Below are 16,891 nucleotides of genomic sequence, written 5' to 3'. Positions count from 1 at the left end.
TGCCTGAAGACGCGAGCATCATGTACCCTTCCCGGCCAGCCCACGTTGATGTCGGTGAAACGTCCCTTGTGATCCACCAGGGCTTGCAGCAGCATTGAAAAGTACCCCTTGCGGTTTATGTAGTCGGCGGCTTGGTGCGCCGGTGCCAAGATAGGGATATGGGTTCCGTCTATGGCCCCACCACAGTTTGGGAATCCCATTGCAGCAAAGCCATCCACTATGGTCTGCACGTTTCCCAGAGTCACTACCCTTGATATCACCAGGTCTCTCATTGCCCTGGCAACTTGGATCACAGCAGCCCCCACAGTAGATTTGCCCACTCCAAATTGATTCCCAACTGACCGGTAGCTGTCTGGCGTTGCAAGCTTCCACAGGGCTATCGCCACTCGCTTCTCCACTGTGAGGGCTGCTCTCATCCTGGTATTCTGGCGCTTCAGGGCAGGGGAAAGCAAGTCACAAAGTTCCATGAAAGTGCCCTTACGCATGCGAAAGTTTCGCAGCCACTGGGCATCGTCCCAGACCTGCAACACGATGCGGTCCCACCACTCTGTGCTTGTTTCCCGGGCCCAGAATCGGCGGTCCACGGCATGAACCTGCCCCAGTAACACCAAGATTTCCACATTGCTGGGGCCTGTGCCTTGTGAGAGGTCCATGTCAATTTCCTCATCACTATCGTCGCCGCGCTGCAATCGCCTCCTCCTCAGCTGGTCCTGGTTTGGCTTTGGCATGTCCAGGAGGCTCTGCATGTTTTCCAGGACAATGCGCGTGGTGTTCATAGTGCTCAGAATTGCCGCGGTGATCTGAGCGGGCTCCATGATCCCAGTGCTGGCTATGGCGTCTGGTCTGAAAAAAGGCGCGAAAGTAGTATCTGACGGACCAGGGGAAGAAGGGAGGGAGGGAGAGAGGGAGGGAGGGGCGAGTGACACCGCGTACAGGTACAGGGAATTAAAATCAAGAAAGGTGGCTTTGCATCAGGGAGAAACACAAACAACTGTCACACAGAATGCCCCCCCCCCCCCCAAAGATTGAACTCAAAAGCCTGGGTTTAGCAGGAGGGAGGGGGGAAGCAAATGAATGGAGAATAAATCTATTTTTTACATCTTAAGACGACGGTGCAGCATGACTGATAGCCCTTGGCATTTTCTGGGTGCTTGGCAGCAAATACTGGGCGCTTGGCAGTAAGCCTTCAGGTCTACTGCACAATATGATGCCCACTGCAGTATGACAACGATGGATACCAGTCGTAATATACTATCTTCTGCCCAAAAGGCAAGGGGTTGCTGCTGTGTAGCAATCTAGCCCCACGTCTGCCAGCCCCATGTCTGCCAGCACCCAGATCGCCATCGGCCTCTTCTGGGTGCTTAGCAGACAATACTGGGCACTTGGCAGAAAATAGCATACTACGACTCTGCTAACGTGCAATGAGCCAGCAGGGCGCCTGGCAGAAAATAGCATACTACGACTGATAACCATCATTGTCTGCCCGGGTGCCCATGATCGACAGCCACTGCAGTACGATGACGACGGTTACCAATCGTAATAAACCATCTTCTACCAAAAGGCAAGGGGCTGGTGCAATGCAGCACCACGGCTGCCAGCCCCACAGCTGCCTGCACCCAGATCGCCAATGAAGGCTACCAGTCATGCTGCACCGTCTACCGCCAAAAGGCAGTAAGCTGCTGCTGCTGTTTAGCAATGCAGTCCCACGTTTGCCGGCACCCGGAAGAGATATGGTGACGGTAAGCTGAGCTGAGCGGGCTCAATGCTTGGCGTGGTATGTTGTCTGCACAGGTAACCCAGGTAAAAAGGCGCGAATCTATTGTCTGCCGTTGCTGTGACGGCGGGGGAGGGGCCTGACGCAATGTACCCAGAACCCCTCGCGGCACTGCTTTGCATCATCCGGGCATTGCGATCTCAACCCATAATTCCAATGGGCGCCGGAGGCTCCGGGAACTGTGGGATAGGTACCATAGTGCAATGCGCCGGAAGTCGACGCTAGCCTCGGTACTGTGGACGCGGTCCGCCGACTTCATGCACTTAGAGCATTTTAGGTGGGGACACACACAATCGGCTGCATACAACCGGTTTCTATAAAACCGGCTTCTATAAATCCGACCTAATTCTGTAGTGTAGACATAGCCTAAGGGATTAATAAAGCCTATAGAGGTTGCACAGGAGGCAGTCAATCAGAGAAGGACTGAAGGGAGCAGCCAATCAGGGCCAAGCAGACCCATATAAAAAAGGAGCTGCAGGGCAGAGGAGGGTAGTTCTCTGCCCAGAGTCTAGGGAGGAAGAATTGTGTCCCTGGAGGGCTGAGAGAACTGCCAGCACCCTTGACGTGCTGCTAGAAGGAACCGGGGGAGCAAGAGACAGCTCCTGGATGGCTGCTGGGGTTTGCAGGCTGAGGCCCTGAGGCAAAGGCAAAGAGGACGTTGGGGCCATGAGGAAGTGGATGGACAATTCACTGCAGTTGTCACTAAGGGAAGTGGCTGAACAGCGGACTGCAGGTCCTCTGGAAAGGGGGCGCACAGTGTGTGGCACAGCCAGAGGTCTGTGTCGCTTAAGAGGACGCCGCGGTCCTTGGAGAGACATGGGTCCTAGCGCAGGAGTGATGGCGGTGAGCCACCACCAGAGGAGGGCGCCCTGGTGAACTGAGATAATCCCCAGGACAGCCAGCAGGAGGCGCCAGAGTGGTGAGTGAACCCCGTTACCACAGGTTCAACTGAAAACTTTCAGTTCCCCAAAAGTTTGTGGAAAACCATAATTTTGGGAAATGTGATTGGATGCAATGAAATGGTGAAAAATTGTCTAGGAATGACCTGTTGGGTGACGTGGAAGGAATAAAGGGAATGTGAGTGGCATATTACCATGCACACACAAAAATCAATTTCACCTAGCTCTAATGGTTAACATTATTGCGACATATTTATGGCTATATAGGATGACAAATATACACCGCTCTTTATAAACAGAAAGATCAGGGGCGGCTCTAGCTTTTTTGCCGCCCCAAGCACGGCAGGCAGGCTGCCTTCAGCGGCATGCCTGTGGCAGGTCCACCGATCCCGTAGCTTTGGCATACCCGCCGTCGAATTGCCGCCGAATCCGCGGGACCAGCAGATCTCCTGCAGGCAAGCCGCCGAAGGCTGCCTGACTGCTGCCCTCACAGGGGTCGGCAGGCCGCCCCCCGCGTCTTGCCGCCCCAGGCACACGCTTGGAGTGCTGGTGCCTGGAGCCGCCGCTGAGAAAGATACATTCCTTGTCCCAAGGATATTAAAGTCTAAAGTCATAGAAACATAGGGCTGGATGGGATCTTGAGACATCATCTCATCTAGCCTTCTGTGCAGAAGCAGGACCAAGTATACCTAGACCATCCCTGATAGGTGTTTGTGTATGCTGTTCTTAAAAACCTCCAATGATGGGGATTTCACATCCCTTGGAAATCTATTCCAATTCTTAACTATCCTCATATCCCTGGACCTGGAGAACAACTGATCACTATCCCCTTTATAACATTCCTTAATGTATTTGAAGACTGTTATCAGGATCTCCCTAGGACTTCTTTTCTCAAGACTAAACATGCCAAGGTTGTTGTTGTTGTTTTTTTTTAAACCTTTCCTCATAAGTCAGCTTTTCTATACCTTTTTTCAATTTACTTGCTCTCCTCTGGACTCTCTCCAATTAGTCCACATCTTTCCTATGAAAGGGGGCATCCCAAACCAGACACTTTACTCCAGCTGAGGCCTCACGAGTGCCAAGTAGAGCAGGACAATTACCTCTTGTGTCTTATACATATGACACTCCTGTTGATACACCCCAGAATCTTATTAGGCTTTCTTGCAATTACATTACATTGGTGACTTATATTCAATTTGTGATCGGCTATAACTCCTAGACCCGTTTCAGAAGCACCACTGCCTAGCCAGTTACTCCCCATTTTGTAGTTATGCATTTGATTTTTCATTCATAAATGTAGTACTTTGCACTTGTCTATATTGAATTTCACCTTGTTGATTTCAGACCAGTTCTGCAACTTGTCAAGGTCCTTTTGAATTCTAATCCTGTTCTCTGAAGTGCTTGCAACACCTCCCAGCTTGGTGTCATCTGCAAGTTTTATAAGCACACTTTCCACAACATTATCTAAGTTATTAATGAAAATATTGAATACCAGACTCAGGACTGACGTGTGTGGGATGCCACACGGGGTGTTGTGAGGGCCAATACTATAACGGGGTTCAAAAAGGAGCTAGATAGATTCATGGAAGATAGGTCCATCAATGGCTATTAGCCACGATGGCCAGTAATGGTGTCCCTAGCCTCTGTTGGCCAGAAGCTGGGATTGTGTGACAGGGCATGGATCACTTGATGCTAACCTGTCTGTTCATTCGCTTTGGGGCACCTGGCATTGGCCACTGTCAGAGGACAGGATACTGGGCTTGATGGACCTTTGGTCTTTCCCAGTATGGCCGTTCTTATGTTATATGCCTCACCAATATGACATCAAACCATTGATAACTACTCTTGAGTATGGTCTTTCAACCAGTTTTGAACCCACGTTACAGTAATTTCATCTAGACCACATTTCTCTAGTTTGCTTTTGAGAATGTCATGTGTAATTGTGTCAAAAACCTCAATAAAATCAAGATATGTCATGTCTACACTATCCCCGCATCAACAAGACCAGTTATTCTGACGAAGAAAGAAATAATCGGAGGCCCAAAGCTGAAAAGATGAGAATAGGAATAGATGGAATGCACATTAACCAGCCTCTCCTTCGTAACCTAAAACTCCTTCCAAAGCTAAATAATGCTCTTGGATATTTGCCATTCACATGGCGAATCCAAGAACATACCCCTGCAGCCCCATCATGGGTCTAGATTGGCCTAATAAATCACTTGTCCCAAGACAATGCAATTAAACCTAATTAGCCAGTGCCTTTATTCCTAAACTGTCTCTTCCCATGGGAGATTTTAGCTTTTGGTTTTTAAATTAGCTTAAGGAGCTAAATTGCTCTCATTGACTTGGCAGGGAAACAGTTTACTTCTGTCATAGTCTAGTATAGTTTATGCACTCAGGAGACACTTGTTGCATTTCATGAACAGCTTACAGCTATATTACCCAACAATTTGAGTCCACGGGTACTAATAACAGATCTTTCTACAAACTGCACCCTGTACATTTTTTATCAGTGACCACTAACTTTTGACCTTGATCCACTGAGCACAGGTTCTTGGAAGTCTCCTACAGTGCTCCTTCACATCCTTCCTTTGGCCAGGTTGCTGTTTATTGGCTTGATTTTCAGAAGGGCTGAGATCTGCAGTTCCAGTTGACCTCAAGAGGAATGAAGGTCAATGAAAATCAAGCCATGTGTCTATTGTCGGTATAAACACCTTCACAAAAGCAGCCATAGTTTTTTTCCAGCATAGACTAAGCAACATTACTGCCCTATTTGAGAACCATTTTTTCTTCCTTAGAATAACTCTATTCCCAAAGATGGGCAGATGTGTTATCTTTACAGCAGCTTCAGCCATTTTTGTCACGGCACTGAGGGCTCTAATTCCAAAATATGGTGATGTGGCATTTCCTCAGCAATAAAATAATGGTAATAAGAAACCCAACAAACTAGAGTAAAATGTCATAGGAGCCAAGAACACTTACCAGCTGGAAGGGATGGAGATGCAACAATCAGATGCAAAGCAGACAGCTTATAGGCTTGACTTTCAGAGATGCTGAGCATCTGCATGCTGTCAATGGAGTTGTGGGTACTCAGGACCTCTGAATCATCAGGCAGCTTAGATGGTATTTGCTTGTCTTTAATCAGCTTAAAGACCCAGCTATCAGGAAGGCATACTGGGATAAGGTTTTTGTAAGAGAACGAACCCAGGCCCTTGAGTTTTTGTTAGGGACCATGCAGTCAAAAAGAAAGGCAATCCTCCAGAAAAGGTTGAATTCTCGCCTTTCTAACAACCAAAAAACCAACAGCCAAGATCTTGTTCAAAGATCCTAAGCTTTTCGAAGTGGGAGCCTGGTGTGTATGAAATAGCAATGGCCTTCTTGTTTTTCCTTTGATATTTTGTTTCTATAATAAAATTGAGATGCTTTTTGGGTATCAGCTGTTTCCTGTGTGTACAGCATTCCTCAACCACATCACACAAACTGTATAATTTTAAACTCAACTTTAGAGCAGACTAGCAGCAGGTAAAGGCTTGATAAATCCTTTCGTTTTAAACACTAGACGGTGTACAATATTCCTTTACTCTTCTGCCAAGGCTTATCTATTATTCTCCTGTCTGCTTTACATACATTTATTTTCTTTTCATCTTATTCAATGGTGTGTACTTCTTATAAGGATTCAGCTAGGAACTTTTTTTCTTTTTCCTCTAACCCAGGACTCAGTCAGGTTGTTTTTCACAGCAGTTGTGCCACTAGACAACAGGGTTAAAGAAACTGCTCAATTATAACTACGAATACTATAATATAAATACTTTTTTCCCCAGAGAGCCTTCCATTCCAGGCACTTTACAGATATTAATTTTTCCTTATAACAATCCTGTCGGTAAGTTTTGTTGTTTTCATTTTTAGAAATTGGGAAAACTGAGGCACATACATACAAACATAAGTTAAGAGGGAGAAATTCACAAAGAAGCTAGGCACCTGTCATTTGTACCTTTGGACATCTCTCCCTGAGTGATCCACCTGAGGCTACACAGCAACTGTGTAGTATAGCCAGGAATATAACAAAATTTCCTCCTTCATAGCCTTAAACTTACAGAATTAGACCCTCTTTCTTCACCAGAAAAAAAGAAACATTGAGTATTCGTTTCAGCCCCAAACTTAGGGAATCAAATGCTAATCATACAGGTTCAGTCCTGACACCCAGTCCTTGCTCTGACTGAGACCACACCTCTTTATTATAAAATGTAAATGTATACCTATGTGGGGAAAACATCTTAGTCCACTGAATCAGTTTGCATTCTAAAAGGTGGAACAGATTTTGAAAGGCTAAATTCAGCCTTGGTGTTAGAAGTGGTCTCAACTCTTGTCAAAGTCAACAAACTAGCGACCATTGACATCAAAAGTCAATTTGGCCCAAAGTTTCCACTAAAGGAAGAAAGGAAAGATAAGCTAGAAAAATGCCATCTAACATTTTAGGTAAAGATGCTTAATAATGTTGAACAGGAATACCCTGACTTCTGGGCTCTAGAGTCAGTCTGTGTCTTATGCTCTCCTGTTGGAGCTGTTCTGATTTGGCCCAGCAAATATTTAATTAATTATACAGAGAGGGAGAGATTGTGACTCTAGAGCCCAGTGGTTAGAGTACTCATATGGGAAATTTAATGACTGTTTAATTATATATGCAAAGTGGAACAGCTCCAAAAGGAGAGATTGAAAGAGACCCATCCCAGAATAGCCAGTAACCTGATGGTCAGGGCACTCAGCTGGGATGTGGAAGATCTTTGGTCAAGTTCCTGGTCTACAGTAGGTAGAGAGGGACTTGAATGTGGGTCTCCGAACTCCCAGGATAGTGGCCTGACCATCAGGCTATTAGCTATTCCTGTACGGGTTGGTCTTGCTCTCGTTTTTAACAAAGAACTTTGAAAAATCAGTTTCACCTGATGTGAAAGAGGAAAAAATGTTGAAATTTCAAAAAGTTTTGCGGGATGACAAAACTATTTCTCACCCTGTGCTGGTTTACCTTGGCCTCTAATTTATACTTGCTAATTACAGGCAAGAGGTCCTTTGGCATACACCTCGGATCTTCATCTTTGAAAGATGGCCAGAATGTACATTTTACATTACAAGGCAATAAAATATTTTGATAAATATAATTGCCTAGTCAATAGCTTGAATATGAAGGATGAGATAAGTTAAAGAAATCAATAGCGTTGGTTAAAGTGGTTTACATAATATTGGCCATGGGTTAAAAACAACCTGTCAAGTAATTTAAATGACACAGATCAACTGGGTTGGAATTTAATTACCTACTTCAGGGGTGGCTGAAAGACAAAGAAATGAAAAGATATTCGGAGCTTCTGTGTTTGAATGAACTTGTCTGGCCACTGGGTGTCATCCTTGATTCAAATGACGATTAAAGACTTTTTAGATACAGCATAAAATCTGCAACTTCAATAGCAGTTAAATTCCACTCTATTTGATTGTACAGCATACAGCAAATTGTTCTGCATTTAAATCAGCTATAAAATTGAACACTTTGACATAGACAAATTCTCTTTTGTCTCACTGCTTTATTTGGAAACCTGAAATGGCTGGGTGATGTGGGAGGGGGGAAAAGGAATGCAACTGGGATATATTAACAACACACAATTTGATCTTCAAGTCTCAGTATATACAAAAGTACTATGGCTATTAAGGTCCCTACAAAAAAATTACATCTGAAAGCTTAGGATCATATTCTATTCTTATTTTTTTCACTTTCCTGCTTTTCTGACTTTGCATTGCCCTGCTTTAAAGTAACTTGACTGAGAGATGGGCTCATGTTGCAAAGTTTGCACGAAAAGTTCTACATTTCTAACATCTGTCTGGATTTAGAGCTCTGGTCCTGAATTCTGATTCGAGCCTGTTATAGAGATAAAGATAGGGCCTCGCCTCCAAGTCCAGATGCAGATCTTGATCTGAACTTCAAAGTTCTGTGGCGCTGAGACCCAGAGTTTGGCTTCAGCGCCATCTCCAATGTATACAGCAGAAATCTCTTAACTGAGTCACAAGTTGGAAAGGTCTGTAACATGTAGATATATTTGTACTTTAAAATGTTCATTTACCTCGGCATTGTACAGGACTTAATGACTACGTATGGGGAAACTGGTTCAGTAACAAACTCTAATCTTAGCCCATTCCACAAAGTCAAGCTGGTGCATTTATCAAGGTTTCAAAAGCTGAGGAAAGGGATCCAATCCCCTATGTGTCTTTTTCACACACACACCCAAATATAAATCACTCCTCCCACTCTGTCTCCAGAAGGCTCACTACAAAGTCCCTTTCCTCGCTCCTGTCCCCAACATCTTCCCCCAATGAGACCCTGACCCCTTTCTTCTCCCACCCACCCCAAATAGGCTTGAAGAGCCTTGTAGGATCCAGCAGGCCTGGCCACATTAGCCCCAGAGTGCATTATGTGTATCTGACTGGGGAGATCCTAAGAGTGAACACAACAGCAATAAGAAATGGCTATTCTATATGTTCTGTTGGGAAAACTCCACAAGGACCATAACAAGGTGACCAGGCCTAGAGTGATGGAAAAATGCAGAGATGGGCTAGATAGTTTGTTTGTCTTTTTTCAGACCTGAAAGCCGACTGGGAGGAGCAGGGAACAGAAGGTGCATCTTTTGGAGCAGACGATTTAATCTTTTGAGTGAAGGAGAAGGGACTTATACAGAGAGGACAAAGAGCAAGTAGTTCAAGGAAAATGGTAATGAGGGGAAAAGAAAGATGGGAGACCGAAAATGGGGGAGAAGTACTTGGTGGAATAGTTCAGAAGAGCCTCCAGGCTTGCTGGTGTTTGCCTCAAGCAAATAAAAACTTGTGATGATCAGCTTATAAATGGCTGTACGCCCTACAGTGAGTTCTGTTGTGAGCAATTGAGATGATTCCAAGAACCAATCAGCATTATTGTGTTATCTATTAGGAGTCTAGACAGTCTAGGAGCTGCACATAATGTAATGCAACTGGTTACAATAACATTATTTCTCTTTGAAACTAGATTTAGTTTTCCTTGTCACAGCTAAAATAAAAAAGTATCAGCAATTTCTCCAGGTGTTATATCAGAAAAGAAGTGTTTACACTTGTTGATGTATTTAAAAAATCACAATCTGACTATTTTAAAAATATATGACAGCATCTATATAACATTTTTAACAAGTATTTCTTTGTATGCAGCCAACCTCTGGTCAGAGACTATAGCTTTACATTAATTATAAAGTCTTTGAGAAAACAGATCTTCATGTAATGCTTCCTAGCTTTAAAAGTAGAGATTATAATGAAAACATGCCATTATTAGAGAACTATTAGTCAGAGCTAAAACAGTCTTTGATTTTGTTCACCAACCACAGACTAAGTTTTTTGTTTGTTTGTTTTTCTGTTTTTTTTTTTTAAGTCTAACTTTAAAAGGGAGACTTAAAAGGGTTAGATCTTTTATTGGACCAACTTCTGTTGGTGGAAAGGACAAGCTTTTGCGCTTAGACAAAGCTCTTTTTCAGATCTAAGAAAAGTATTCAGTGTTTAAATTTTAAAAGAAAATTTGATGTATTCTCTTTACATTAAACTGTCTTTTAGACACAATTAGGGTTACTTATTTTTAATGTTATAACCGTTTCCTCTTATTAGATTTCTTGGACTCTGATTTCAGGTTTACATGCAGACGACCTATTTAGGATGTGTAAATGTATGTATTAATGGAATTTAAAACTAGTATAATTTACTAAAATTCTCAGTCACCAGTTTAGCATAAAATGAGGTTAATTAACTGTTGCCTGAACTTGTATTAGCCAGTATTTAGAGAATAGCTGAAAAGTGAAATTGCCAATTTAAAAAAACCCTTCAGTCAACAAAAACTGGAAATCACAATCCATTTTAGGGCAAGCATGAGCACTTACTTTCTGTAATGTAATCTGAAATATCCCTGCATATACACTTTTAATTTCAACACCCTTATACACTACTACTTATAATTTAGGACAAAACAGAAGAGTTAAGCAATTCCATATTACAGATGCAAGAAAACAACAATCCACATGGATTTTTCTTGGTTTCATGTTATGGGTTGGATGTTTGTTTTTAAACAAAGTAGGCTTCTGATCCTGCAATGAACTCTGAGCAGATGGAACCCCACACCTCATTGATTTCAGTGGGACTCCATACAGACATCAGGAGCTGTACATGTAGAGCTCATTGTAGCATTGTGACCTTAGCCCATGACCCTGGTAAACCACTTGCTGACACAGATAACCCTTCTTCACATGAGTAATCCCATTCAAGTTTGCAGTGTTATACCCATGCTGGTCCCAGGATATTAGACAGATGGTGGGTTAGGTAATATCTTTTATTGGACCAATTTCTGTTGGTGAAAGAGACATGCTTTTGAGCTTATACAGAGCTGAAGAAGAACTCTGAGGCTCGGTCTACACTACGGGGGGGGGGGAGGTGTCGACCTAAGATACGCAACTTCAGCTACGTGAATAGCGTAGCTGAAGTTGCGTATTTTAGGTCGACTTACCTGGCTGTGAGGACGGCGGCGAGTCGACCGCTGCCGCACCGCCGTTGACTCCGCTTCCACCTCTTGCCACGGTGGATTTCCGGAGTCGATGGCAGAGCCATCGGGGATCGATTTTATCGCGTCTTCACTAGACGCGATAAGTCGATCCCCAATAGATCGATTGCTACCCGCCGATCCGGCGGGTAGTGAAGACGTGCCCTGAGTAAGATTGAAAGCTTGTCTCTTTCACTAAGAGACATCGGTCCAATAACAGATACTACCTCGGCCACCTGGTTTCTCTAATCCCATTCATGTCAGTGGGATTACTTCTGAAAGTACATATTGGCTTGACTAGGCATTTAAACTCAGCCTATATTGGTTTAAAAACTCCAGGGTTTGAAACTTGGATGCCACTTGGTTGGTCTGACTGCATAAAAAGGATTAATTCTTTCAATTGATTTCAAACTGAAAGCAAAAGTCACGGGGTGAAAACCAAATGGACTGAAATGCAAAAAAAAATCTCATGAACCTTTGTGAAGCAAAACTGCAAAGATGTACACAGCTCTATTCCTATCCCCTCTGAGGGGGAAAAAAAAGCAGCTTTTAGTTAATTTTTTTCAGATGCGGTCACATTCATCCATTTTCTTTTTGGGGGGAGGAGAGAAAGCAAAATTATTAGATGTTGCATACTGTTCTAGCTTCAACTATTAATACTTACTTATATAAGACAAGGTCCAAAACACAAACTGTACAATTGAATTCCCTCAAATTTGGGAATGAGGATTGTTGATAAGTATCCCTAATTCTGAACCCTCCCTAAGTACTCTCCGTTTCAAATGAATCTTAAGAGAACAGCCCCTTTAAACAGGAGACATCAGTCCAAAATAGGGTGACCTGATAGCAAATGTGAAAAATCGGGACGGGGGGTGGAGGGTAATAGGTGCCTATATAAGAAAGTCCCAAATATGGGGACTGTCCCTATAAAATCAGGACATCTGGTCACCCTAGTCCAAAATTGTTGGAATTCTCACAAGAATAAACTATACTTGTGATTTCCTACCCTCAAGGTATTGAGCTCAGAAGACTTCCAGTATTTGGGGCCAAAATCTCAGAAGAGAATCTTACGAAGTTCTAATATTGTTGAACCAGAACTCCAGCCCTGGCTGGACCTGGAACCTGAACCTCTAAAACCTTATCCTCAGTCAGACAAACGGAATAAATCAGCAATGTCACAAAGGCAACAGTATATTTTGACAGAGAAAAAGAGAAGTGTTTTCCCATTTAAACTTTACAACACCCCTGTGGGCTTTCTTCGATATGTAGAAATACTTACGCTGGTTTTATAGTCTGGGAATGTTTCTCATGAATGTAGGCACCAGCCAGGCCCCCAGCTCCAGAATTTAAATACTGTAAAGAATATATTAACATGTATACATTTTGCTCTCATTATTTCTCACGTGCAGCATTCCCTCATCCTCCCTGCATAAAGACAGGATGATTATACAATTTCAATAAGGCTTTTAGCTGAAGCTCTTTGGCATCATCTATTGTACTAAAGTGGTGAGCTTGTTGAAAATAGATATTGTTAAATATTTTATTTCTTCAGATTTGTCTTAAAAACCACCATACCCAAGGTATCTGCATTTACACCTTAGACAAAGCTTCTGTTTGAGTTTTGGTCCAAGGGGCCAATACAATTCCTATTTAATCTGACCCTCTTTGCCCACCGTTCATGGAGACATAATTATTAAAAACATTCTCAAATGCTAGAGCAATTCTCACCTTGTAGGAACACCAGCAGGCAAAATCTACTCCCCAGTCATGTAAATGCAGTTCTATATTACCAGCAGCATGAGCCAGGTCAAAGCCAACATAGCAACCCTAGAGGAAAGAGAGGACTTTAATAGACTCCATAAAAGTGACTCTGCAAAAAGATAAATGTATAGTTGTGCACATCTGCTCCCCATATCATAGCACCACCAACGTCATATCTGTTTGATTTGGTGATAGAAACAAGTTGTGTACAATATGTGTGTGTGTGTATCCATCCTCAAATGAATAATTTTATGGGCTTCTATGCACAGACACAATTTTAGGTCCCCAAATTTGATCTATCGTAACACTGTGATGGTACGTGTAAAAAAATATTAATAACGAATAAAAGATTGTATTTAATTAAGAGACATGTTTTGACATGCTGCAGCGACAAGGATAAATTATTTATATCAGTTACACAGTAAGGGTCTGATTTTCAGAGCTGCTAAATATTTGAAGCTCCCATTGCCTTTGCAATTTTGGGAGCTTAGCACTTATGGAAATCTGTCCCTTAGAATTTTGTAACAGGTGAGGTAACATCATATACAGTACCATGCATTTTAAAATTTATTGTACTTTTCCTTACAATATACTAACACCCCCACTCCTCCCGCTACTTCCTGTAAAGGTTCTAGGATGGCCATATCTAGGGATCTGAAAGTTTGGAATAACTAAGGAGCATGAAACAAAATGTTGTTTTATACACAAAACCACCACTAGATGACAGCATTTTTAAATTAAAAGAGTGATCTAAAATTTGTACTATAATGCCACCCCATTAAAGTGAAGAAACATAATAGCATATTTTGTGCATGAACTACAAGTTAATACTATTTTACATTTTTCTCTAAAGACACAAACAGACTTTTTACAAGTGGCATGGTAGGAATGAGAGTGAGAGCATGGCCTTTAATACATCTAAGCCCTGTAATAAAACAAAGGATTTTTTTTTAAATCTCTTTTGCTGTCTCTTGTACAAAAGGCATCTCAGCTAAATTATTAAAAGAATACTTTAGTGTACTTAATCCCCTCTTAAAAACTATCTAGCTAACTGAATGAAACTGCATGAAGCTGCTAATGAAGTTGTGGGGCTGTAAAATTCTCCCAAAATGATGGGCTGAACTGCCAGCACCTCATCACTTGTCCAATATAAATATTAATGATGGGTGAACTGAAATAGGGGCAGAGTTCAGGTTTGGTTTGATAAGCATTCTAACCTTCACATAGCAAGAACTTGTCTACACAGGAACATTCAGGATATTTAAAATGAATCAACTAAAGGAGTGAAGTTAATGTGCATTAAACACCTCGGTGAATGTTCTCATTCTGAAGTTAAGTGGTCTTCACTTTGCAGAAAGAAGAGAACAAAGAAAGCCTGTAGTTTAAAATGTCTGCCATATCTTTGTTGTAGTTGTATTGGTCCCAGGATATTCAAGAGACAAGGTGGGTGAGTTAATATCTTTTATTGGACCAACTTCTTTTGATGAAAGAGACAAGCTTTTGAATTACACAGTGCCCTTCTTCAGGTACTTCATATTGTAAAGAATAAGTTCAGTGAGGTAGCACAAGACTCCTTACAAGGATGGATCGCCTTGTGGTTAAGGCACCAGAGTGGGACCTTGAAGACCTGAATTCAGTGCCAATGGACATCCTGTATGACCTTGGGCAAATTTCATTTCCCTTTACCTCAAGTTGCCATTTCTGAACTGGCGATAATCATGCTTCCCTACCTGATGTGTGGCACAGTTATGTAAACAGTAAGACTCTCTATATATAGATTTTAAATGGCAATTAAAGCAAACTGAAAGAGCTCTCACTGCACCAACCGTGCAGGGAGGGGAGCTGTGTGGGAATGTTGCTTACAGAGACCCTGGGGAGCTCTCCATCTGCTTTTGGCAGAGGAGAAGGATATGTGGTCCCCATTGCATCCTCATCTTTATTTCAACTTCTGAAAGGCATTGTTGGAAAGTGTCTGGGCAGTTGCTGGTAACTGGCAGGTAGCAGCTCAGCATGGTCAATGACATTTGGAGAGAAAGAATTGACAGCTTCACGCAAGCACAGCTGGGACATTTTAGAAAGGAAGTCAGGAAGAGAAATGAAGATGAAGGATTTTAAAGCATTTCCTACTGGGACTAGAGAGATTAAAAAGAGTGTACACGTTGTACACAGAGGGCTAAAGGCACAGTATTTTTATTACATAATTTATTATACAAAAGTGAACTTGGAAGTTAAAGTTTCCTAGAAGTTGCCTATTTCTTAAGTGGTTCAGGAGATTAGAGAGTTAGCCCCTAAAAGCAAAGATGGAAAAAGGAAAGTAATGCTATACCCTCCACTGCCTACACCCTGCTGAGGAGAGCTTGGCACAATATGTAGTAATTTTCATTTATCTGAGAGACCGTGGATGGAAAAATAGCTTGAGGTGATTTTTCAAGCTTAATTTAGTTCATTTAATATTTAATGGCTTAATGAAGCTGTCTGTGTTCAGAGTTTTCACTCTGGGAGGAATCTTAGTTTAAGCAGAGAACTTAGGAAATGGATTTAAAAAAATTCAAAAGGAAATCAGTAATTTAATTCATAAATAATTGACCTCAGTCTTCTTAAAACACTTTTTCAGACCTTTCTGAACTTGCATCTTAAACCTCTGTTTAAGCAGTTTTAGGGCAATCATTGTGGTGTACCATTTAAACTCCATGTTTAAAAGATTTTAAAGACTTCCTGTGAAGAACATTTCCCTCTGCTACATTGTTTGACAACAATACTTAGTGGGTTGTTTTACAAATTATATTTATTTCCTTTCTCTCTTATCACACTTTCAATTTTCATTTTACATTTCCTTCTCTCTTTTCTCTTCTGTTCACCCTACTTTACTTTCTGTTCATGAGATGTGCTGGTTTATTAGTCACCAGTGTAGTGGGTCTTGCATTCTGATCTGAACATGAGATGATTACAGCTCATTCCAGTCTATTTTGGCATCCCAAAGATTACAGCTTCCGTTTGATAAAGTTTTGCCACTGGCTCTTAAGAGTTTAATTCTAGCCACTAACAGTTTCATCATCCCCAAAAGTGGCAGACAGATGTGGTCTTTAAGGTAGCTGAGCTTCAGTCCACCAAAAGCCAGAACGACTAGGGTGAGGAGTTGAATAGGTAGCCATGGAAGTACAGAGCATTCCTGTGATGTGATACTGCAAGTCTTCCCTGCCTAAATGTCACTAAGTGCTGACATGGAGGGCTGATGCCTTCAGAGGATGGGGATGAGGATGAGGTCAGCTCAGGATAGTTTTTCTAGTTATCACTTCTGTTTTATCTGGGTACATCTTAAACCAACTTTCACCCATCTGCTTATTTCCAGGAAGCATTATGCCATCTGTGTGATGGCTTGAGTCCTGTCCCCTGAGGAGAGAAACCTTTCCAAGATAGTTCATATATAAACTGAAGAGATGGGAGCAGGAGAGATAGTTCCATGCAGAACAGTACATGTCAAAGCTCCTGTGAAAGAGGAACAGTTGCTCTTCATAATCTATCTGGGATCTGTCAAAGATGAATGAGTGAAGTCAGCTCAATGCTTTCCCGGACGACTCTTACTAGGCTGTATAACTAAGTTAGCAGCATTTTGTGCTCAATGGTGTTGCAGGCAGTAGTGTAAATATAGATATTTCATTAATGGTTGCTGGTAGATTACCAAGTTTATCAATGCTTTCTTCAGATTAGGCAATTAAAGGGCTCAGATGTTCCTTGCTAGTTTTCCATCAGCCACAAGGGGCAATATTCCTCTAGGACTTTTATTTGGATGATTAGGAGCGTAAATAATTTATCTCTAAATCTATTCATAACCCTCCTATGTATACAGTTCTTCCTGCCCCTGCTGATCAAATG

At 42.2% G+C, this 16,891-nt stretch overlaps 1 protein-coding gene across 3 annotated transcripts in view; it reads right to left on the bottom strand.

Annotated features, from left to right (window-relative positions):
• KYNU (kynureninase) overlaps positions 1-16,891 on the bottom strand; it is a 91,693-nt gene that overhangs the window by 26,135 nt on the left and 48,667 nt on the right. For all 3 annotated transcript variants that reach the window (XM_026647445.1, XM_029910491.1, XM_026647443.2), the window contains exons 11-12: positions 12,986-13,084; positions 12,537-12,610 (exon numbers count right to left, since the gene is read on the bottom strand). In XM_026647445.1, the coding sequence (XP_026503230.1) occupies positions 12,537-12,610; positions 12,986-13,084 (173 nt within the window). The remainder of the gene's footprint in view (positions 1-12,536; positions 12,611-12,985; positions 13,085-16,891) is intronic.

This window comes from Terrapene carolina, unplaced genomic scaffold (assembly GCF_002925995.2).
Source record: "Terrapene carolina triunguis isolate 2854851 unplaced genomic scaffold, T_m_triunguis-2.0 Scaffold62, whole genome shotgun sequence".
Classification (NCBI taxonomy): domain Eukaryota; kingdom Metazoa; phylum Chordata; order Testudines; family Emydidae; genus Terrapene; species Terrapene triunguis.
The sequence above is the reverse complement of the archived record's forward strand: the minus strand, read 5'-3'. Positions and strand labels throughout refer to the sequence as shown.